Below are 25,485 nucleotides of genomic sequence, written 5' to 3'. Positions count from 1 at the left end.
CCACTCAGTAAGGGGGGGGGGGTGCATTTCATGTTTACTGCTACTGCCTGATGACATACACCTGGGTATGAAGTGGTCACCGACAGCAGAGGGCCCATTACGCATTTATGCATTAGGGACAGGGGGTCTTGTCCTTTATAGGGGGTGATTCTCTATATGTACTGCTACTGCTTGGTGGTCTGCACCTGGATAAAGCCTGCCATACACATTAGATGACTACCAACCGAACGATCCGTCGGACGATTGTGCAGTTGAGCGCTCCTGTGTTCTCTATGAAAGTGCCAGGGCCAACAGCTTATCGCTGAGAGAAGGAATCGATCCGCAGCACAAAATCGGATAATCATATGCCTATGTCTATATGTCTATGTCCGGGACCCCCATACACATTAGACTGTCAGCTGAACCAACCATTAGTCTAATGTGTTTGAACTCCTTAAAGGGGGGCTTCTGTGTGCTGCCCCTGAACAAGAATAGTATATATAAATAATTCCGAGCCATGAAATGCATTATATAATCTATAGATTCCCTGCAGCCACTTTTGAGGGTTGCAGTGCATCCCCCACCCATCCCCCCATCTCCAGGGCCCCTGCGCAGGTTGCACATATAGCATGTAAGCCTATGAACCTATATAAATATTTTAATTTTAATGTAACTATATATATATATTTTTTTTTTTTTCAAAATAATATTTCTCTTTTATATTTAAATATTGATCATTTGCAAAATGCCAAATCCAAATATGTCTTCCTCCCCTTGCATTTCTAATGGCTGTGTGCATCCAGCCCCATTGCTGTGGGTTGCAGCAGTTTCCTGGTCAGGGCTCAGCAGCATTACAGCAGTAAATATATAGCTAAACTGGAAGATGCGCTAAGTTAGTGAGGCTGTAAAGAGGAGGAGGAGGAGGAGGAGGGGGAGATGGAGCTGGAGGGAGGGGGACACACAGGGAGGAGGAGGAGAGAGGCTGCTTTTATTTTACAGCAGGCTGAACTTTCTCTCCAATGGGTAGTGAGGAGAGGAGGGAATAGCCTCCTGCTAAATCCACTGCAGAGAGAAGGAGTCAGGAGACTGGAGAGTGGAGGAGAGGATGCAGAGACACAGGAGGACCATTCAAGTCAGGCACTGAAGCAGAGAACAGCGCAAAGTGCCCCAGGGACTGTCTGCAATCCAGCACCAGGCAGGACCACTGCAATCAGTAACACAACCGCCCCCAGTGACACCTCTGCGACAGGACCGCAACTCAGGACCCCTCTCCCAGGAGAATGGAGATAAAGCCTCTAATACTTTGTTCCCTGCTCCTGGCCATCCTGGATCAAAGTAAGTGCCCCCTGTACACCTACAGCCCTTACCCAGGGAGCTTACAATCTAATGTGCCATGCAATCTCAGCATAGTGGAGTTCCACTCAGCATGTGTAATGATTGCGCAAATGTCGGGAATTCGGATACAAAGGGAATTGCTTAGATACCTGCATTGGAGAAGGGAAAGCCCCCTTAGGATAAGTTGCTTTGCAGGGTGGGGGGGGGAGGCATTATTCTGGATCCACATTGTTACTATGTATAGAAAAGGTGTCAAAAGTTCCCCTGGACCCAGATTGTGTCCTGAGTGCAGGTGGAGGGTGTGATGGGCAGCAGCTGCACTTTGTGCCACTCTCCAGCTGCAGGGATGATGTGACAGTGGAGGGTCTTTGTGGAAATGCTGCTGCTGCTGCTGCTGTCATGCTGCTAGCCCACTGCTGCAATGCCTGGTGGTCAGAGCAGGGGGGTGACTTCACCGTCTGCAGGAAATGCGCTAGACTTCTGCCCCCTTTATTCCACGCGTGTAATGGGGGATCATTGTTCTATTCTGGGGGTTTTCTCTCCCTCCCTCTGGAGCAGCAATATTTCCTAATAATACTATTCTAATGAGCAGTGGACTTACCTGCCAAGTTTGCTCTGCAGTAATTACACCAGGTTGCTCAGGGCTCTGGGGAATTGCACTTTCCATTACTCTTCTGGGGCAGCTCAGTGGTTGGGTGATGGGCAGCAGCTAGGGGCATAGTTTGCTTTCCCACTTACTGGGGGTGAAGGGTTAATTGTCACGCTCTATGGGCCCAGTGTCACATCTGGTTTTCCAGTTAGACATGTCCAGTATTACAGGTGTGTGGTGTAGCAGATATTCACCTCCCAGGTGCTGGTGTACTACAAGTACCAGCTTACAAGGACTTTTTGTACTGCAAGATGATCAATGCATATTGAACAGTCGCAGCCAGAGCATGCTGAGACTTGTGGTGCTTCTGCTTTTATAGGTTATGTTGCTTATGAGCTTTCTGTGTAGTACTACAAGATCCAGCTCGCCCTGTATTGGAAACTGATGCATATTGAGCTCATGTAGCCAGAGCATGCTGAGACTTGTAATGCCCTGCATTCATACATTATTTTGCTGTCAGTGTATTGCAAGTTCCAGTTAATATTGGAGGCTGATTAATGCACATTGAGCTCATGCAACCAGAGCTTGCTGAGACTTGTAGTGCTGATTATTTCAGTATATTGAGCCTGTTCCATATATTGCTTATCAGCTGTTGATGTACTACAAGTTCCGGTTCATCCTGTAACCAGAGCATGCTGAGACTTGTAGTGCTTCTGCAATCAATATATTAATCGTGTGCTATATGTTATCAATTGTTGGTGTACTACAAGTTCCAGCTCATCCTGCAACTATATGATGCTGAGATTTGTAGTGCTTCTGCATTCTATATACTATGGTGTGCTATATATTGCTTATCAGCTGTTGGTGTACTACAAGTTCCAGCTCATCCTGCAACCAGAGCATGCTGAGATTTGTAGTGCTTATGCATTCCATATGCTAAGCCTTTGCCATATGTGACTTTTCTACTGTTTGTGTACTACAAAGTCCAGCTCACCCTACCTGCTAAAACTGAAGGCAGCTTAATGCACACTTGGCTCATGCAGCCAGAGCATGCTGAGACTTGTAGTGCTGCTGCATTCAGCGTGCTTAGCCTGTGCCATATGTGGCTTATCTGTTACTGGTGTACTACATGTTCCAGCTCACCCTGCATTCACTGAAGGGTGATAAATGCACACAAATCATGGTGGGACTTGTAGTGCTGATAATTTCACTGGCTTTCCTATCTGGACCCTTACAGTGAACCAATATTCAGAGGTGTAATCTGTATGTAAATGTTGAGGGTTATACTCCAGCTCCTCTCTGCTGTTGCAGTCTCTGGAGCTTATTACTGCAGACGATGCTGTGCATAGGCATTTCAGGGGTTAAATATTGCACATTGCCTCCTTATCGCTCTCTGCCCCTCTTCTATTTCTTTCTCCATATTTAGTCACAAAGGTGTCTTGCATTGGGACCTTTCATCTATAATGGGCAGGGAGACATAAAGGGGTCACATTGCAGAAATATCTGTCTGTCAGCATGGCAGGGACAGCAGACCAGATAACACACTGGACCAAACCTGCTGCTTTCATCTCATGGTGGGGGATGATGCTGATATCGCAGTCTGGTGGGACTCAGGTATGTGAGACAGGGACCAGGCCGGCCTTATCAGCTCAAGAGATAGTTTGGTCTCACGGGAATTCTGTGCCCCTAACAATGGCCCACATTGTCCTTGATGTGCTCAGCCTGTCAGACATATCTCATGGTGACTCTGGCAGAAGTGGTGACATTATGATGGAAGACATATTATCCCCTTATAATAACCTTTGCGGTTATCAGACCCTTCAGAGTTTATTACGTGACATATCCCTTAGACAACACATGCTTATCCAACTGCAGAGCAACTGTATTACCCTGTAAGATGCAGGTTGCTTCAAAGTATCCAACCCCATACAAATTAGTCTCTACAACTTCGAACCTACGAGATCCATCAGATTCATGTCTCATGGACAACCGGTGGATTTTGTTTGAGGTGGCTGTAGATACGAGTAGGACAATCCTTCCTCGATTGGCAAGAAGTAAAATATTCTGAAAAGTTGCATTGGTTGTACATGGCTGAATCTGCCAAGGATCCACAACTTCGAGCCTACGAGACCCACCAGATTCATGTCTCATGAATGACCAGTGGATGTTGGTGGAGATGGCGGTACATATGAATAAGACAATCCTGCCCGAGTGCCAAGGAGCTAAATATTCTGAAAATTGGTATTGGTCGTAGATTGATGAATCTTCCAAGGATCCACAACTTCGAGCCTACGAGACCCACCAGACTGATGTCTCACAGACGACCAGTGGATGTTGGTGGTGGTAGATGAGTAGGACAATCGTGCCCAAGTGCAAGAAGCAAAATATTATGAAAATTGTCATTGGTCGTACATTGCTGAATCTTCCAAGGATCCACAACTTCGGGCCTTCGAGACCCACCAGATTCATGACTCATGGATGACCAGTGGATGTTGGTGGAGATGGCTGTAGATATGAGTAGGACAATCGTGCCCAAGTGCCAAGGAGCTAAATATTCTAAAAATTGTCATTGGTAGTACATTGCTTAATCTTCCAAGGATCCACAACTTCGAGCCTACGAGACCCACTAGATTCATGTCTCATGGACGATCAGTGGTTGTTGGTAGAGATGGCGGTAGATACGAGTAGGACAATCCTGCCTAAGTGTCAGGAGCTAAATATTCTGCAAATTGGCATTGGTCGTACATTGCTGAATCTTCCAAGGATCCACAACTTCGAGCCTTCGAGATCCACCAGATTCATGTCTCATGGGTGACCAGTGGATGTTGGTGGAGATGGCGGTAGATATGAGTAGGACAATCGTGCCCGAGTGCCAAGAAGTAAAATATTCTGAAAAGTGGCATTGGTCGTACATTGCTGAATCTTCCAAGGATCCACAACTTTGAGCCTATGAGACTCACTAGATTCATATCTCATGAACGACCAGTGGTTGTTGGTAGAGATGGCGGTAGATACGAGTAGGACAATCCTGCAAATTGGCATTGGTCGTACATTGCTGAATCTTCCAAGGATCCAAAATCTTCACGGTGAGACCAGGATCCTCGGTTCATTATGAGAGTTTTCACGAACCTATCCCAATATCGGGATTGGATTATATATTGATGGCCCATGAACCCATATGGGACCTTCCTAAAGTTGGCCATACTCTTTAGATAGCTGTTGGCTATTCTTCCCGATCCATCCAAACACATGGAGAGGGGAGTAAACGTCCGACGGCCACTTATCTACATAGAAATACAAAAATGGGACATGTTGCAGTTCAACATCTGTCATTGGGGGAACAGTTGGGAGGTTTGGTGGAACATTCATTCTTGAGATCGGTGGAGGTCCCAGTGGTCGAACACATGTACATCTGCAAATTATCATCAAGTCCTCAGACAGGTGCTAACTTTTAGTTTTGGAAGTAACCCTTTTGATCTTCCAATGTTTAGGGTCTACCCTATATTAGCTCTTGATCTTAGTATTAAAAGCTTTCCATATTGCCTCCATCTTCTTTTCATAATATTGAAGCCACTGTATGTCTTTCATTACAAATTGTCCACCAGGGGGCACTGTTACAGAACACATGGAGAGCTCATGTTTTCTAGATAAGTACTACAGTCATGGCCATAAGTTTACATACAGATTTATCTTTCCCATTAAGCCGGCTTGCATCACCTTGAAGGTTTGGCCCTGATGTGCTCTACACAAGAGGTGCCCCTATAGGAGGCCGAGCTGTCAGTCACCGGTGCAAACCGTTTGATTGACTTCGACTGAGGTCTTGCACCCCTGCACAATAATTGAGCCGGTGATGTATTGGACAGAAGAGCTTTCAAGGGCGAAGTGTGACCCTATAGGTAAAATGGGATAATTATTCATTAGGAGACTGCATCATACATAATCTACCGAGGGTCAAAAGCAAAAAGTGCCATTTCCCCCGTTGCAACTTGCTGCAGCCATAGGAAAAACCAAGGCTCTAATTATAATACGTGTGAAGAGGTTTGTACAGGTTTACGGGAAGCATAGATTAGATGGAAGGAAATGTGTTACGTGGGCGACTTCACTCCCAGCAAAGACTTTTCGAGCTGCCAGTTCCTGTAGCTGCCTCATATCGGGGGCTTGCACTCTCTGCCCCCTCTCTTGTCATCTCTTCGGGGGTTTTAATAATGGGGGGTTATTTCTTACTTTCGTAGAATGTAAAAAGCCGAATGCAATCCCATTGACTCGCGCTTATAATGCCGGAGCCCCTTTAAGTGTAACCACTCAAGTCTACATGGAGCTTGGCGCTAATCCCTTGGCGATCACAGTTCTGAATGGAGAGATAAGGAGAGCGCTGAGCAGTGGGGGTAGAAGTTCTTCATCAAGTCTTCTTAGGGACTTGTCTCTCAGTCTTGGCCACCTCTAGATCTCATTAGGAGAAGCGTCGACACCGCAGGGAGGAGGATTGTCTCTGAAAAGGCTTATTGGGTAAATGAAATACAATGCAGCGCCAAGAAGTGGAAACTCAACTCATATGGTTACCAGGAAGCATCAAAGACCGGTGGCGGCTTTATTTAGGATTTTTAATTATCGTTATATGGCGCCATCAATCTTTGAATGTCCTGATGTCGGTCCATGTCCCCATGGGATATGGCTTAATTTGTAGCTAGTGGGCCCTGTCCAAAATGCCCACAACTATCACGGGTCCTTTTTTTTTTCTCTTTATATATTTGCTCAATACGTTCATGAAAATGGGGCAGGCGGTCCATGATTGCTGTGCAAAGTGAAAAGTGCTCTTTATTTTTTTCTTTAACCCCATTTTGCAATTTTTTTAAATACAAAAAAATTGTAAAAAATTGCACCAATGTTTCAGACGTATAGAAAATTATTCCAGGGGGAAAGGGAAGGGGATAACTGGAGTAAAAATGTTGCCACTTTTCCCAAATATGTCACCATTGATGAATCGGACAAAACACATCTGGATACCCTAAACTTTGTGAACAATGACGAACACATATAAAATAAACTTTAAAAGAAGAATAAGGTGCAAATGAAAAGCAGGCGGAAAAAACAAAAGTTGGACAGAAAAAAAGACAAAAATTCAATAACAAATGGTGCCCTGGGTCTTTTCATATGCGCCAAAGAGACCTTATGGGCCATCCCCCTAGACTCCAGGGCTGACTGAGTCCATTGTGACTAAGCCTTTGCTCTTGGGGCCCAAAAATGTATGATTTCTAAGAGTCAATTAAATTCATCAACCTAGGAAAGGGAATATAAAAAAGTCAATGGCTATGGTCAGGACCCCAGTGAAGGCAGCGATGCCAGCCCCAATGAAGCTCATAGCACATATCTTGCCCTGTGGATTTTTTAGAAAGTTAGGTGGCCCCCCAAGGGTCATGACATGGGATGGGTAGGGGGGATGAGGGGTGGCGAACAAACGCCAGATACTCCTGTTGTTTAGAGATGTGGCTCTGGAAGGGGGAGCTTCTGGGAAAACTGCGTTAAAACCAATATGGCCGCCATTCCGGTTGCCACATAAGGGTTGTCAATATATTAACAGGCAAAGTTGCCATTCAGGAGGCTGCAGGAGCTGTATTGGTGGCCATTTTGGGCAAAGATGCTGTCATTTGCACATATGAACAAAGCAATGGAGAAAAGGTGGAGTTCCCTTTGAAGTTATAACTCCACTCAAAGTAATTATATAATGGCCATCTCGCCTTTATTTTGGTATATTCATCTAAATCCTTCCACGTCTCTGACTAAATGGCGGCCGCCAAACCCCTTTTCATCATCTTTGGGTTCCCTCCAAGTCATTTAGTCCAAAGAACGCACGGGGCAGTTTAATTGGCCTCCCAGGAAGCGAGGAGTTTGCGGACACCTGTCGACGAGAAAATAGATTGCAAGCTCTTGCGGTGCGAAGACTAAAATCTTTGTTTTTGGCTTTGTAAATATCATCGGTGTCACCTAAACCTGTCACATCAGTCATTTTGCATGCACAATTAAGACGGAGAACACAAACATCGTTATGCATGCATAATTACCGCAAACGAGTAGGTTTTAGAGCTAATGAGCTTCACGTTGTCGCCGCTGATCACTTTCGGATAAAGCACTTTGATCTCCTCATACAAAATCCCCTTTATTTTTGTATTTTATTATAGTGTGATGCTGGTAATATACATTATAATCATGGCCTGACTCATGCCAATATAATCGATGACTTATATAAACGCAGATCATTAAGTGTGGTGTAATTAGACGTCCAGGCGCGGATATCAATCTAGCAGATAACAAGCTATTGATTGTTGTAATTACCAAGAGGTTAATATTTTTATTAAGATGAGTAATTTGTTAATAAAGTTGGTTTAAATACATCGGGCCTAGTAAAGGAAAACATGTCCCTAACAACCAAATCAAACTGCAGCTCATAGCAACCAATCAAAGATCACCTCACATTGTTATAAACCGCTCAGGCAAATAAAAGCTGAAATTTGATTGGTTGTTGGAGTATAATCAGTCGTTTTGGGGAACAAAGACACTTTTGCTTCAAAATAGTTGTGATGCTGGAGGCTCAGTGTCTAGGAAGGGAAACTAGAAACTCTGACACTGGAGTTCATGTATACAACCAAGTGAAGACAGAAAATAGAGGAGTTGCCTATAGCAACCAATCAAATCACCTCTTTAATTTTAAAACCTACCCTGTAAAAATGAAAGCCGGTATCTGATTGGTTGCTAAGGTCACTTGCGGTGTTTTTAATCAAACTTTATTAGCAAACTGCTTAGCTGTACACAATTTCACAGAAAATGGCGTACACATATCATTATTATTATTATTATTTATTTTGAGAGCACCATTGATTCCATGGTGCTGTACATGAGAAGGGGTAACATAAAAAACACAAATAGAAATGTTACTACCGATTCACTACTATTTAATATTTACCATCACCAGTGCCGCCATATTCAGGAGCAAATCACAGTTGTGTAAAATAAAAGACATGATCGGTGTACAAAAAATGGCGTACCCATTACCACTATTCACTATGACTGGATCCCTATCTCCTAATTTCACCAAAATAAACCAAAAATTAATGGCGTGGACCTTTCTTCACTGCCTTCCCTAATAGAGCACCAGACACCGGGCACTTTTGGCCATTTTTTATATTAATATATTAATTCACATCCGATCGCTCAATTCTGGTAACAACAAAAATGTCGCCGGAGGCCATAACTCTGCGCCGATGCAGAAAAATCAGTCGTTATGGCGCGTTAATGATATTTTCGTGACACGCCGTGTCCTGCTAACAAGTTTCTGATTCAATTCTCCCACAGAATACCCCCCCATCCCTTATTTGCTCGGACCTCCCCCTCGTCCCTGTATAGAGAGAATGGCGGTGACCTCCGCACCGTATCACTGAATAGTATTCCTCACGCCCCAATAAACAGATCACAGAAAACACAAGACAAACTGTCTCTTAAACACACCATATGGTGTATTAACTTCCACTTAACACGGCTCAACCCCCCCCACAGGCTGGTGCTGGTTAGTGAATGGCGGTGGGGGATAGAGAGGGGTGGAGGAGGGTGCGGGTTGGGGGCCACAAGAGCTTGCAATCACAGCGAATACTTTATTCCCGACAGAAAGAAGATCTTCTGAGCAGTCGTTAATGAGAGTCGGGCGAGATAACTGTGTTTAATGGATGCACGGAGAGACTTAAGTGCAGGCAATTATTCCCGATGTACAATGCAAACCCTATCAGGATGATTATTGCGCCTTATAAAGTGGTTTCATCGATGCAGCGAGGCATAGCGCGCGGTTATATCTTAACCCTGGCGCTGCCAGTTAACGGCGAGTGGTTTGACATCAAACTCGCTAATAAGCCAAACCATTCGCTAACCATCGCGCGGTTTTCTGACGTATCGGCTCGCTTTATAAAGTAAATTGTCAAGTTTAATATCCCCCCCCCCCAAGACAGAAACATTTGCCATATGGGCTCATCTCATTGTGTCAAATTTTGCAAAAAAAAATGTTTAATATCAACATGCACAATTCTCTCCAGCAAATATGAGGTTAAGCCTCAACATTCCCCATTATATTTGGTGCCCCATGCAGATTAGGGCCCCCCTTATTTTCGTTACCCACCTCCCTTGACGCCCCCCCACCACCGCAACCAAGTTTCATGCTGTCAGTTTACACAATGGCAGAGAAAGCATGAAAAGGTGGAAAGTGGATTAACTCTAGAAAAACAGCTTTTAAAAATCTGTTAAAGCCACTCAGGGGACAGGAAGGGGCTGAAGAGACGGCCAGCGACACAAAGAGACAAGCTGGCACAAAAAGACCGCCACATACAAAAGGAATTCATTCAATAGATAGATCGCCAGGCTTGTTTTTTTGCATTTGTTTTTTTGGGTATTTTTTTGGGCGGTGGATTTAGGAGGGCAGGAGAGGAACATTAATCATACCGGACACAAAGTTTAGAAAACTTGTGAAACTATTCCGAAATTAAGTTTATCTATATTATTTAATTATACCTCTTTTATGTTATTATTACATTTATATATATTTATATTATATATATTACCATTATTACATTATTTTATATATTTTTATATGTTTTTTTTTTAAGATTTCATTTATATTATTAGTATGTTATTTTTTCAATTCTTTTTTTCATTAGAATTTTTTGAAAAGTTCAGAACAATTATCACTATAACCAGATATAGGGAGTCAGACATCACCCATATATACCTTTAACAATGTGGCTACCAATAGCCGCCTTGCGCAGTTGCCTTTTCACCATCATAATAAACCGATATAATACTGGGAGAAATTCTCTCAACTTGGTTAGAGACTTTCTGGATCTGCTCCAGTTTTTCCTACTTTTGCAGGCACATGGCCTATATCTTGTGTTTGGCTCTCCTGCCATGCCCGCTGCAGATGAAGCCCAGGCTGGATGGTGGCGCATCTAGTGTGTCATACTGGAGCCATCATGACTACACCTGAGAACATACAGCGTGACAACAGCTGGTCGAACCCTATGCAAAGAGTCCCCTGGGTTTCATTCTGTGATACACCCATTCATATATCCATATCTAGACTAATATAAGAATGCAGTCATACACCAATCATTGACCCTAACATTGGGCAGCACAGTGGCTCAGTGGTTAGGGTCCTGGGTTCAAATCCCACCAAGGACAACATCTGCAAGGAGTTTGTATGTTCTCGTGGGTTTCCTCCAGGTTCTCCGGTTTCCTCCCACATTCCAAAGACATACTGTTTTAGATTGTGAGTCTAATGGGTAGAGTGTCCATAATGTCTGTCAAGCACTGTGGAATTAATGGCGCTATATAAGTGAGTAAAATAAATAAATAAACATTTGTCACAAGGACGCAAAGAATGGGTCAAAAGAGTTTCCTGCTCCTATACTGTCCTGCTTTCCTATTGGACCACTGCCAAACCGTCCTGCTTTCTCACTTCCACACTGTCCTGCTTCCTCATATTACCCCACATCTACCCTGTCCTGGTTCCATATTCACCCGCTTTCACACTGTCCTGCTTCCTAATTGACTTATCTCTACACTGTGTCACTTCCATATTCCCTCACTTCCACTCTGTCCTGCTTCCTCATATTGCCCCACTTCTACTCTGTCCTGCTTCCATATTCCCACACTTCTACTCTGTCCTTACTAGCCCTCTTCCGCACTGTCTTTGTTCCATATTGGCCCGCTCCACACTGTCTCACTTCCATATTGTGCTCCTTCCACAATGTCCCGCCTTCATACTGCCCCACTTCCACACTGTTTTACTTCCACATTGTCCCACTTCCACACTGTCACGCTACTTTATTATCCTGCTTCTACACTCTCCTGTTTCCCTATTGGACTTCTTTCACACTGTCATGCTTCCATATTGCTCTGTTTCCATATTGTCCTTCTTCCATTTTGTTATAATTCCACACTGTCCCGCTTTCTTGTTGGCCCACTTCCACACTGTGCTGCTCTCATTTTGTCCCACTTCCACACTGTCATGATTTCCTACTGGATCACTGCTACACTGTCCTGCTTTCTTATTCGCCCACTTCTACACAGTCCTTACTGGTCTGCTTCCACATTGTCTAGATTCTTTATTGGCCCATTCCACGATTTCTTTTTGCCCCACTTCTATGTTGTCCTACTTCCTTACTGCCCCACTGCCATATTATCCCACTTCCACACTGTCCTGCTTCCTTATTATCCCACTTCCACACTGTCCTGCTTCCTTATCTCCTCTCTTCCACTCTGTTCTGTTTCCCTATTGCCCCAATTCCAAACTGTCCTACTTCATAAAGCTTTGTTTCCACTTCCACACTGTCCCTCTTCTCTATTACCCCACTTCCACACTGTCCTGGTTTCATATTGCTTCGCTTCCACACTGTCCTGGTTCCATATTGCTTCGCTTCCACACTTTCCCTCTTTCATATTGCTTCACTTCCACACTGTCCTGCTTCTTTATTGTCCGGCTTCCACACTGTCCTGCCTCTTTATTGCCCCACTTCCACTCTGTCCTCCTTCTTTATTGTCCGGTGTCCACACTGTACTGCTTCTTTATTGATCCACTTCTACACTGTCCTGCTCTTTATTGTCCGGCTTCCATACTGTCCTTCTTCCATATTGCCCCACTTCAACATTGTCTTGTTTCTACACTGTCCTACTTCCATATTATTCCACTTCTACACTGTCCTGCTTCCCTATCTCCTTGCTTCCACACTCTTCCGTAATCATATTGCCCCAATTCCACATTGTCCTACTTCCATATTGATGTTTCCACACTCTTCCGCTTCCTTATTTCCCCACTTCTTCACTGTCCTTCTTCCATATTGCTCCGTTTCCACACTGTCCTGGTTCCATATTGCTTCACTTCCACACTCTTTGACTTATTTATTGCACAGTTTTCCTTCTTCCATTTTGCTCGATTGCCACATTATTCTGGTACCGTATTGCTTTGCTTCCACACTGTCTGGCTTTCTTGTTGGCTCACTTCCACACTGTCCTGCCTCCATATTCCTTCACTTCCTCACTGTTCTGCCTTCATATTCCCCCCTCCCTATTGCTCTGCTTCCACATTGTCCTTCTTCCATATTCTCCCACTTTCTCACTATTCCCCTTTCATATTGCCCCTCTATCTACATCCTCTTGAAGGAGGGTAGGACAATGTGATCATTGGCCTCTTCCTACTCCCTAGTTGTCATGTTCCATAAGGTAGAAGAAAATCTGACCTAAGCTCATCTTGCCCTTAGCTTGCCCACGGGACGTCAACGACATTGAGGAACAAAGACAGCAGTCACTACCCCTAGCCCAAAAAGTTTTTTTTACCAATAATGGCCGTCATTATACCCCTCTTCCCTCACTTCCTCTACACTGAACCTGCGGCTGAACATTCTGCGTCTATGATATGAGCTTCTCAATCTCCTACCAACAGTCAGCAGCGTTATCGCTTCCCTCTCAGCTGGGGGCGACAGTGCAGGAAACGGCCCTCAGCTCCTCCAGAACCTGTGCGGTGACTTCAAGCTTCATGTAACATTTCATTCACGCGCCGAGCGAAGACGCCTTCAGCGACCGGTGAGAAATGAGACACGAAGAAACCCTTAAAATAACTCATCTCAAACCAATTGAATCATATGGGAAATAAGAAAATTGAAATTCTCCCGGAAAGACGAGGCGAGTGAGAATTTCCAGAATCTGCATCTGTTTGACTTGTGAAGATGGATTATCCAGCAGTATGGCAGAAGACGCCTCCGCGTCATACCGAGAACCGCCGTCACAGTATCTGCTTCTGCCGCGTCGTTGACAGGACAATTTTTGCAAAAATTTGTGTATATGATTTGATAAAAATCATGGAAGAGCGCCACTAGTGGCCAGAGCCACATCAAACAATCAGTCGTTTATTTTATATTTTGTGGGTTTTTTTGAGTTTTTTTTTACATTTTATGCAAACGATACCTTCTCCTTTGTGCAAGTTTCACCTTCCCCCTGACAACTGTCACTGAAACTGCAGCTCGTAAGGAAAAGATTAATGTCCATTACCACGGAATGACAGTCCCAACAGCTGGCCCGCCGCACAACACGATACCTAGAAGCTCGTCAGCACTTAAAAACATATATTTACCATATGGCAGTAAGAGAAGAGTCTGATTATTGACCTCTGTCCTCACGGGCCCCCCAGCTATGAAACTCAATCATCTCTTTTGTTTTTTTTGTAGCTTTCGGGGCTCATTTTGCACAGCAACCCTCGGATGTGGTGGTCGTAGCCGGCAAGTCGGTGACTCTACCCTGCGTGGTGATTGGCTACAGAGGAGGGGTACAGTGGACTATGGACGGCTTGGCGTTGGGAGCGGAACGAGACCTTCCAGGTATTGGAATTTTGCTTTTTTTTTTTTTTTTACTTAGGATGTTTTTTTCTTTTCAAATTCTGAAAAAACTTTTTTTGCAATGTTCTTTTATAGGGTGGTCTCGTTATTCCATCATTGGAGACCACGCATCAGGGGAGCACAATTTGCACATTGAAGGGGTAGAGCTGGGCGACGACGCCATCTACGAGTGCCAAGCAACGCAGGCAGCGCTGAGGTCGCAGCGGGCTCATTTGACAGTTCTGGGTGAGTACCGAGGTTCAGGACGGTTTCCAAGTAAAACAGACCAAGGGGGAACGATTTTATTGGGTTTAATGCAATAGAATATTTCCCTTTCAGGATTTTTGCCATCTTTTGGGCATCAGGTCTCTAATTCTCTCTGTCTCTCAGTTCCCCCAGGAGAACCATTGATCCGTGGCGCCCCAATATTTCACGTCCTTCTTGACACCCCCTATAACTTGACGTGCCTGGCCCCTGCGGCAAAGCCGGCGGCTGAGATCACCTGGTACCGAGGCGGCAAACAGCTGGACGGGGCAATTTACAACAAGGTGAGGCTTTGAGCGGCATTGGTCACCGGTGTATATGTTCCCACGTCATGGTGCCCGCCTGACCGCTCCTATATTTACATGCAGCAGGTTCTATCGGACGGCAAGAGCGAGGACGCAGTGAGCAGTCTCTTGATCACCCCTAGTTTTGCAGACGCTGGTGCCAGCTACACGTGTCGGGTCAGGAACTCGGCGCTGCCCGAGGGACGGGAAAGATCGGTGACGCTGAGCGTGCAGTGTGAGTGCTCTCATTGGTTTCGTGTACCCATTATTGCTGTGGGCATCAAACCTCATACCCATGAAATTACTATTTTTTTTTCCCACAGATCCTCCCAAAGTGACACTCTCAGTGGATCCGCCAACAGTCTCCGAGGGAGGCTCTGTCTCCTTCCTGTGCAGCGCAGTGTCCAACCCTGAGGTGACAGGTTACAGGTAGGTGCATTACCCTCTGTTATCAGCCATCTGGGCACGGACTGGCCGTAATGATGATTGCTGTTGGGCCAGTCATTCGTTTTAATGCATTGGAGGAAAGCAGGATAGGGTATAATAATAACATTAGACCACTTTACAGGTGGGCAAAGGGAGGTGTGCCCCTCTCAGTTTCCGGAGACCGCTACCATGTGACCGTGGACCACACTTTTTTTACTGCTCCGGTCTCATGTGAAGTATCTAACAGCGTCGGAAACAGCAACGTGAGCACCGCCGTCAATGTCTTGTGTAAGTAAAAAAAACTTCCCACATAACTTTTTCGCCTTTTTTGTGCTCATTTTAGTGCCAAAATTGCTTTAAAGAGTTATTCCCATCTTTATTGATAGGTATTGTCAGATATAGCTTGTAAATACAAGCACTTTTGCAATTTACTGCTTATTAAAATTTGCAGCCGTTCTTGAGATATTAACACTTTTCCATTGTTTACGGCTCATTGCCTTGGAGACCGACCACCACTGTTATACATCAGAACATGTGCAGTGCTTACAAGCTCTTTTCTATTGGGTTTGTAAGCACTATTTTGAAGCCATCCTAGATCGCTGGAGAGCACTGTTATCTGCTAATCCCAAACAGCTTCAGCGCAATGATTAGGAGCTGAACAGCAGAGGTGGTCGGTCTCCTAGGCACCAAGCTGTAAATAAAAGTGTCAATATCTCAAAAACGGCTTAAAATTTTAATAAGGAGAAAATTCCAAAAGTGATTGTTTTTACAAGAACTATCCGACAATATCCATACATAAATGTGGGAAAATAACCTTTAAGCTGGTGACCTGAATAGTCAAGACAGGTCAGACAGGCACTGTGCTGCCATCACACCACACCAGTCCTTAGTATTATTATAAGTAGAGGATGGTAGAGGACCTATCTCATTCTCTATATCTTTCTCTCTCTCCAACAGTTGGCCCACGACTTCTGACTGAACCACGCCCCATGATGGTGGATGTTGGAGGAGATGCTTCCTTCTTCTGTGGTTGGACTGGAAATCCTACCCCAACCCAGTTCTGGAACAAGAAAGGGTCGACAGAGGTAATTCACCAGGTTTATGTGTCATCTTTATGAGGTCACAAGATTGCGAATCCAAGTCTGAAGATGTTCCTCTCTGTCTTCTCACAGGTCTTAAGCAATGGGAATACTCTGTCTCTGAGCAAGGTGGCCCGAGAAGATGCAGGGACCTATGTGTGCAAGGCCATTGTGCCTCGCATAGGTACCATGGAGAAGGAGGTGACGCTAACAGTGAGAGGTGAGGCTAATGGAGGTCCTTGAGATGGCTCATGTCTTCATTGAGAGCTATAGAAAAGCCTTACAGAAACACAGATGTAAAGTGTCGATCTGACTTCTTTGTCTTCTCCTTAGGACCTCCCATCATTAGTAGTGAAATAAACTACGAGAGTATTCTTGGAGGGAAAACTCGACTGGAGTGTGTGGTGGAGACGACACCAATCCCTGACCGAATTGTAAGTATCTTGACATTTAAAGGGGAGTGCCATTAGAAATGAACATTGGTGGGGATTTATGAAATTGGGATCTTCACCGATTCCCACAATTAGGGCCTGGTCATCGATAGCTGTAATTTGGATCCTTGATGAAGAGTTTCTTCATTGATTTTTAAAGACAGCACCATTACTTCTTCCATCTGGAAATCAATGTAAATCCCAGCTGACGTCCCCCACCAGCGTTCACTGCTGACATCTCTCTCCAGCATGTCAGAAGATAGGCCGGTGTGACATACAATCCACGTATCGTGGTCATTCCTCACTCCTCTCTTCAATATCTCCTGTAGATCTGGTCCTGGGACAAGCATAGCCTCGATGAGGGCACCTTGGGCCGTTTTTCAGTGGAGACACGTGTCACCAATAGTGGAGCCATCTCATTTCTCATCATCGATGGGACCGAGCCTTCAGATTACGCAATGCCGTACAACTGCACAGCTATAAATCAGTATGGGGAGGACTCTGTGATCATCTCTTTGAGACAACAAGGTAAGTCTTGTCACTTAATTAGTAGAGAGGCACCACCTTGATCTGTAGGACTATTTCTCAGAGTCGGGTTGAATCGTTCTGTCATTTCTTACAGCTGCCCTGCCTCTCATGCTTCTAATGATCGCGCTGGGTCTTGGGACACTCTGCCTCTTTGTATTGGTGACCATCTGCGTTCTCTGCTGCCGCCGACCCCAAAAAGGTAAGAAGAGCTTTAAAATCCACTCATGTACTGGAAAACCTGGCGAGAACATCTGAATGTCTTCGTACACTCTAGATAGTGCCATCTTCTCCACCCCATGATCTTTTTTAGATTACCTCTCACTGTCCTGTCCAGGACTTGAAGGATCTGACCATACTTCAAGGTTTTCTGGGCCAACATTGTAGTTCTTAAATATCTTCTGTTAAAGCTTCTAAACTTTCCAAGACATTTGTCTTCTTCATATGGTGATCTGACATTTGGGTGTTCCTCGGGATGGTCTCTTTGCAAGTCCCCTTTGCCAAAACTCCACTTTTCTTCTGTAGCTGTGAAGGACACCCAGATTCTAGCAGTGGAAGTTTCTGGAAGTGATCACAGTGACCGACACCCGAGTGATTCTGAAGAAGATCTGAAGGAACCCTTGGTGAGTGTCACCATGACAAGTATAAAAGACAGTTTTTAGAAGATGAAGACTTTGGAAAGAAATGTCTTCTAATTGGGGGGTTGTGAATGTTCTTCTAATGAATTTACATCATCTCCTCCGCAGCATACCGATACAGAATCTCGAGGGACGTCACAGACTGAACACAGCGATATTCCCGATGACTCTCAGGTAGGTTGTGTACCATCCTTCTCAGTCTTCTCATCTTCTAGAGGTGCAGATGCCACATATTTGCCAATATTACACTAATTCTGCCCCATTTCTTCCCAACAGGACCCAACCAACGGTTACTACAAAGTCCGAGCTCATGAAGACTCCCGTCCAACAACTGTGGCCTATCCAGAGTTTTCTTCTCCTCCACGTCCTCTGTACTCTGCACAGTCTGCCCTCACTCCACTGTGTCCTACCCCATCCTTACCAGGAGCCCCTAAACTGTATGAATATGCCAATCGATATGCCACAACTCCGCGTCATGGAAGTGAACGTATCCATATACCTCAAGGCCCGACTTGTTTGCCCCCAGGCCCTGGCAATCAGCCACAACCTTACGCCAGAGCCTTTTGCAGTTATGTCCGACCAGAACGTTTCGAAACATTAGAATCGGGTCCGACGCTGTCACGACTTTCCTACGCCTCACTCTCCACGCACGGAGACTATGGACGCCCGGCGCAACAGCGGATGCAAACTCATGTGTGAGCCGTGGATTTCTTACAAAACTAGCCAGCACAGTTAGAAAATCTCAAGTGGAACTCAGACTTAGACTTGGGAATCAAAAAAATTCCGATATGGACCATCTTGTTCTCAAAAAGGTTCAAAATGGCCGCCTTATGTCTTCCTATTTGAACATTTTGTACCTGCACTAAACAGCCTTCCATGAGTATGTGTACAAACTAGGGGTGGGGGACTATAGAAGTAATGGATGACCCACTGATGATAAGACATGCAGCTCCTGCAGGTCTAGCTCCAGTTGGCCTTATCCCTCTTCCTACACCTAAGCAAGGGGTGCTAAATTCTGTAGGCACAGCAAAAACAGGAGAGGAGAACTTGATCAAGGGTAATGCTGCCCTTTACCAAAAGGGTTATGAAGGGGGATGAGGACGACCAATCATTGGGACCTCCTGCCCCAGGATTAGGCCTCATTTGCCATGAAGCCGCCTCTCCTCTACGTACGCCCCTTGGTTCTAGCACAGCTTTTCTATAAAACTGCAAAACTGGGACTGTAATAAGCACTGCACTCTCTGTAGTTATATAATATATAGTATTAAGGAGCTTCGCAGGAAATCCAGCATGGATCAGCACGTATGAGGTCGATATAGATTAGAGACCCCGGTGGGGTCTAACCCGAACTGAATGCCTTTAAATTGTTAAGGAGAAACAGTGCCACCCTGTGGCTCTCATATGTACTGCAGGTTATTTTTTGTTTGTTTTTTATTTTTATTTTGTAATTTTTTTTTTATACGATATGTACAGTATAAATATCTGGCAATGTAAATATCTACGGTTAAGGGTATTCTGTATATATATATACGGTATTAGACATTGCTTTCTTGAGCACTGTGTGTTTAAGAAAGTGAGCACATATTTAGGCATTTTTCAGAACTCGTCTTGGGGTATTTTTTTTTTGCTCCTTCCTATGATTCATTAGTGTGGTCTGCTTTATTATTTATTAACCTCTTTCATGCCACGACGGATTGTATAGAAGGTTCCTACGGAACAGGAGACCTCGGGTTCTAAAGACGAAAGAGAAAATTAAAGGAAAGAAATCATCGGATTTATAAAGCTGAAGGGTAGAAGTATTAATTTATTATGTGTAGTCTATATGAGACGCCGAAATCAATCATCAAATATTGTCTATCATTTATAAGAATTCTGGACTATCAAATGCCGGATGATAAGAATTTTATTATGTGTATATATAGATAAAAATGAAATACTAGAAGGAATTTTTATTATTCGGGCGAAGGGCAGAATTCTCCACATTGCACTTTCCCGGAGCTGTTTTGACCCCTCGGAGCTTTTTCTTCATTTTATTTTTCCTGCCTTAATTTTTCTCAGTTCTTTATACAGAGAAATTTCCAGGTTCTGATATCGTCCTGATGTGAATATCGCATTTCCAGCCGTCCCCCCTGGATACTTTTTCATAAGCGTCAATTACAAAAAAATGCAACTACAATATTGTGCTTTTTTTATCTGTACAGTTATGAAAGATATTTATATTTAATTATTAAAAGATGATAATTGTCAAAGTCATTGTCTTCTCAATCCACATAACAAGGAATACCCAGGTTATATCAGCATGCTCCATTTCACTATATACAAGATGTAGAACTTATGCCAGCTGCACAGGTATAATTATATAAGGAAGATGCCCAGGTTATACCAGCTGCACAGGTATAATTATATACAGGAGATGCCCAGGTTATACCAGCTGTACATATATAATTATATACAAGAGATGCCCAGGTTATACCAGCTGTATATATATAATTATATACAGGAGATGCCCAGGTTATAGCAGCTGTGCATATATAATTATATACAGGAGATGCCCAGGTTATACCAGCTGTACATATATAATTATATACAGGAGATGCCCAGGTTATAGCAGCTGTACATATATAATTATATACAGGAGATGCCCAGGTTATAGCAGCTGTACATATATAATTATATACAGGAGATGCCCAGGTTATACCAGCTGGACATATATAATTATATACAGGAGATGCCCAGGTTATACCAGCTGTACATATATAATTATATGCATGAGATACCCGGGTTATACCAGCTGTACATATATAATTATATACAGGAGATGCCCAGGTTATACCAGCTGCACAGGTATAATTATATACAGGAGATGCCCAGGTTATACCAGCTGTACATATATAATTATATACAAGAGATGCCCAGGTTATACCAGCTGTACATATATAATTATATACAGGAGATGCCCAGGTTATAGCAGCTGTACATATATAATTATATACAGGAGATGCCCAGGTTATAGCAGCTGTACATATATAATTATATACAGGAGATGCCCAGGTTATACCAGCTGGACATATATAATTATATACAGGAGATGCCCAGGTTATACCAGCTGTACATATATAATTATATGCATGAGATACCCGGGTTATACCAGCTGCACATGTATAATTATATACAGGAGATGCCCAGGTTATAGCAGCTGCACAGGTATAATTATATAAGGAAGATGCCCAGGTTATACCAGCTGCACAGGTATAATTATATACAGGAGATGCCCAGGTTATACCAGCTGTACATATATAATTATATACAAGAGATGCCCAGGTTATACCAGCTGTACATATATAATTATATACAGGAGATGCCCAGGTTATAGCAGCTGTACATATATAATTATATACAGGAGATGCCCAGGTTATACCAGCTGGACATATATAATTATATACAGGAGATGCCCAGGTTATACCAGCTGTACATATATAATTATATGCATGAGATACCCGGGTTATACCAGCTGCACATGTATAATTATATACAGGAGATGCCCAGGTTATAGCAGCTGCACAGGTATAATTATATAAGGAAGATGCCCAGGTTATACCAGCTGCACAGGTATAATTATATACAGGAGATGCCCAGGTTATACCAGCTGTACATATATAATTATATACAAGAGATGCCCAGGTTATACCAGCTGTACATATATAATTATATACAGGAGATGCCCAGGTTATAGCAGCTGTACATATATAATTATATACAGGAGATGCCCAGGTTATAGCAGCTGTACATATATAATTATATACAGGAGATGCCCAGGTTATACCAGCTGTACATGTATAATTATATACAGGAGATACCCAGGTTATACCAGCTGTACATATATAATTATATGCATGAGATACCTGGGTTATACCAGCTGCACATGTATAATTATATACAGAAGATACCCAGGTTATACCACCTGTACATATATTTTTATATACAGGAGATGCCTGGGTTATACCAGCTGTACATATATAATTATATACAGGAGATGCCCAGGTTATACCAGCTGTACATATATAATTATATAAGGAAGATGCCCAGGTTATACCAGCTGCACAGGTATAATTATATACAGGAGATGCCCAGGTTATACCAGCTGTACATATATAATTATATACAAGAGATGCCCAGGTTATACCAGCTGTACATATATAATTATATACAGGAGATGCCCAGGTTATAGCAGCTGTACATATATAATTATATACAGGAGATGCCCAGGTTATACCAGCTGTACATATATAATTATATACAGGAGATGCCCAGGTTATAGCAGCTGCACAGGTATAATTATATAAGGAAGATGCCCAGGTTATACCAGCTGCACAGGTATAATTATATACAGGAGATGCCCAGGTTATACCAGCTGTACATATATAATTATATACAAGAGATGCCCAGGTTATACCAGCTGTACATATATAATTATATACAGGAGATGCCCAGGTTATAGCAGCTGTACATATATAATTATATACAGGAGATGCCCAGGTTATAGCAGCTGTACATATATAATTATATACAGGAGATGCCCAGGTTATACCAGCTGTACATGTATAATTATATACAGGAGATACCCAGGTTATACCAGCTGTACATATATAATTATATACATGAGATACCCGGGTTATACCAGCTGCACAGGTATAATTATATACAGAAGATACCCAGGTTATACCACCTGTACATATATAATTATATACAGGAGATGCTTGGGTTATACCAGCTGTACATATATAATTATATACAGGAGATGCCCAGGTTATACCAGCTGTACATATATAATTATATAAGGAAGATGCCCAGGTTATACCAGCTGCACAGGTATAATTATATAAGGAAGATGCCCAGGTTATACCAGCTGCACAGGTATAATTATATACAAGAGATGCCCAGGTTATACCAGCTGTACATATATAATTATATACAAGAGATGCCCAGGTTATACCAGCTGTACATATATAATTATATACAGGAGATGCCCAGGTTATAGCAGCTGTACATATATAATTATATACAGGAGATGCCCAGGTTATAGCAGCTGTACATATATAATTATATACAGGAGATGCCCAGGTTATACCAGCTGTACATGTATAATTATATACAGGAGATACCCAGGTTATACCAGCTGTACATATATAATTATATGCATGAGATACCCGGGTTATACCAGCTGCACAGGTATAATTATATACAGAAGATACCCAGGTTATACCACCTGTACATATATAATTATATACAGGAGATGCCTGGGTTATACCAGCTGTACATATATAATTATATACAGGAGATGCCCAGGTTATACCAGCTGTACATATATAATTATATAAGGAAGATGCCCAGGTTATACCAGCTGCACAGGTATAATTATATACAGGAGATGCCCAGGTTATACCAACTGTACATATATAATTATATACAAGAGATGCCCAGGTTATACCAGCTGTACATATATAATTATATACAGGAGATGCCCAGGTTATAGCAGCTGTACATATATAATTATATACAGGAGATGCCCAGGTTATAGCAGCTGTACATATATAATTATATACAGGAGATGCCCAGGTTATACCAGCTGTACATGTATAATTATATACAGGAGATACCCAGGTTATACCAGCTGTACATATATAATTATATACAAGAGATGCCCAGGTTATACCAGCTGTACATATATAATTGTATACAGGAGATGCCCAGGTTATAGCAGCTGTACATATATAATTATATACAGGAGATGCCCAGGTTATAGCAGCTGTACATATATAATTATATACAGGAGATGCCCAGGTTATACCAGCTGTACATATATAATTATATACAGGAGATGCCCAGGTTATAGCAGCTGTGCATATATAATTATATACAGGAGATGCCCGGGTTATACCAGCTGCACAGGTTTGATTATATAAGGAAGATGCCCAGGTTATACCAGCTGTACTTGTCGCGCCCCCAGGGCAATGGGGTACTCGGAGTCCGGGCCGATAGATGCTGGGGGAAAGGGATATGTCACGGTGGCTGGCCCGGTCCATGGCCCAGGGCAGTCAACTAAAAGGGGGGAAAGTTTATATGGGATTTGTAGTTCGATCGTGACGCCACCTGTGGTTTCTGGTAATTTGTACCAGCGCTGCTGCAGACCTCCCGGGGGTGATGGGATGGCAGCTGAGGTGTTTCTGCTCCCCACAGGTGGAGCGGGCCCCCGGGGCAGTGTGGAGTTTGATGGTGGGTGGTGATGCTGGGACTTGTAGTGCAGTCGGGATGGCGCAGCAGGAGTAACTGACAGAGACAGGGGATTCGCTTCAATACCTTTACTGGTGCGGATGTCAGGTACGGTCCAGGGTACTCAGTAGGATGGGTGCACTTCAGGACTTCTCCCCAGTGAGTGGGTATAAGGCCTCCTGGTCCGTGTCTGCCTCCCTGTATGCTCCTGGCCAGCCTGCAACTGGGCCTAGCTTATGTGTCGTGCTGTTCCTTCACCTGTCGCTCAGTAGTAGGACCTTCTGCTGGCAACCACTATCCCTGGTAACGCTGGGGCCTTCATGGTTCCTGATCCTGTTAAGGGTTTAGCTTCAGGTCGGCCAGGGACTTGTAGTCCTCCTGGTATGCCGGTGATCCCTACTGGGTATAAAGGGACCCTGTAGGCGCGGACCCAGTGTCCAGTTTGTATATTCGGGGTGAGCCTATGATGCTCCTCTGCCCCCTCAACTCCTCTCTCCTCTCCTCTTTACCTTCGGCCACACTCGTGGCCCTCAATACGGCAGCAGACGTGCTGCGTCTTCGCTGCTCTCAGCGTCAGCACGCTCTCAGACTCTCTGACTCTGTCTGACTGACTGACTGCCTGGCTCCACCCTCCATATATATCCCTAACGGGCTCCCTCTGGTGGTATGAGGTGGAAGGGTGGAGGTGTTTGTATGTAATGAGGGCCTCTTGTGGAGAAGTCCATCCATGCATCCTGGGGCCTGTGATACCTGTGAACAGCAGGGTGCCACATACTTACAAAATTATATACTGGAAATACCTAGGTTATACCAGCTGTACATGTATAATTATATACAGGAGATACCCAGGTTATACCAGCTGTACATGTATAATTATATACAGGAGATACCCAGGTTATACCAGTAGTACATGTATAATTATATAAGGAAGATGCCCAGGTTATACCAGCTGTACATATATCATTATATACAGGAGATGCCCAGGTTATACCAGCTGTACATATGTAATTATATACAGGAGATGACCAGGTTATACCAGCTGTACATATGTAATTATATACAGGAGATGCCCAGGTTATACCAGCTGTACATATATGATTATATACAGAAGATGCCCAGGTTATACCAGCTGTACATATATCATTATATACAGGAGATGCCCAGGTTATACCAGGTGTATTTATATAGTTATATACAGGAGATGCCCAGGTTATACCAGCTGTACATATATAATTATATGCATGAGATACCCGGGTTATACCAG

The 25,485-nt window shown here is 43.6% G+C and overlaps 1 protein-coding gene across 2 annotated transcripts; it reads left to right on the top strand.

The window, feature by feature from the left end:
* The first annotated feature begins 966 nt into the window (after nucleotides 1-966).
* On the top strand, nucleotides 967-20,200 carry KIRREL2 (kirre like nephrin family adhesion molecule 2). 2 transcript variants are annotated; one of them, XM_073655593.1, is made up of 15 exons: nucleotides 967-1,314; nucleotides 14,158-14,307; nucleotides 14,401-14,550; nucleotides 14,695-14,852; nucleotides 14,940-15,087; nucleotides 15,176-15,281; nucleotides 15,421-15,566; nucleotides 16,236-16,363; nucleotides 16,451-16,577; nucleotides 16,691-16,791; nucleotides 17,118-17,316; nucleotides 17,411-17,515; nucleotides 17,839-17,936; nucleotides 18,060-18,125; nucleotides 18,228-20,200. In XM_073655593.1, the coding sequence occupies exons 1-15, from the start codon at nucleotides 1,260-1,262 to the stop codon at nucleotides 18,648-18,650; spliced, it is 2,160 nt and encodes a 719-aa protein (XP_073511694.1). In that variant the 5' UTR covers nucleotides 967-1,259; the 3' UTR covers nucleotides 18,651-20,200. The 2 variants fall into 2 exon arrangements, with proteins under 2 accessions (XP_073511694.1, XP_073511693.1); XM_073655592.1 differs by having other exon boundaries at nucleotides 14,937-15,087.
* The last annotated feature ends 5,285 nt before the right edge of the window (nucleotides 20,201-25,485 follow it).

This window comes from Phyllobates terribilis, unplaced genomic scaffold, assembly GCF_046119375.1.
Source record: "Phyllobates terribilis strain yellow unplaced genomic scaffold, ASM4611937v1 Scaffold_12__6_contigs__length_324123572, whole genome shotgun sequence".
Lineage (NCBI taxonomy): Eukaryota > Metazoa > Chordata > Amphibia > Anura > Dendrobatidae > Phyllobates > Phyllobates terribilis.
This window is presented reverse-complemented; position numbering and strand designations above follow the sequence as displayed.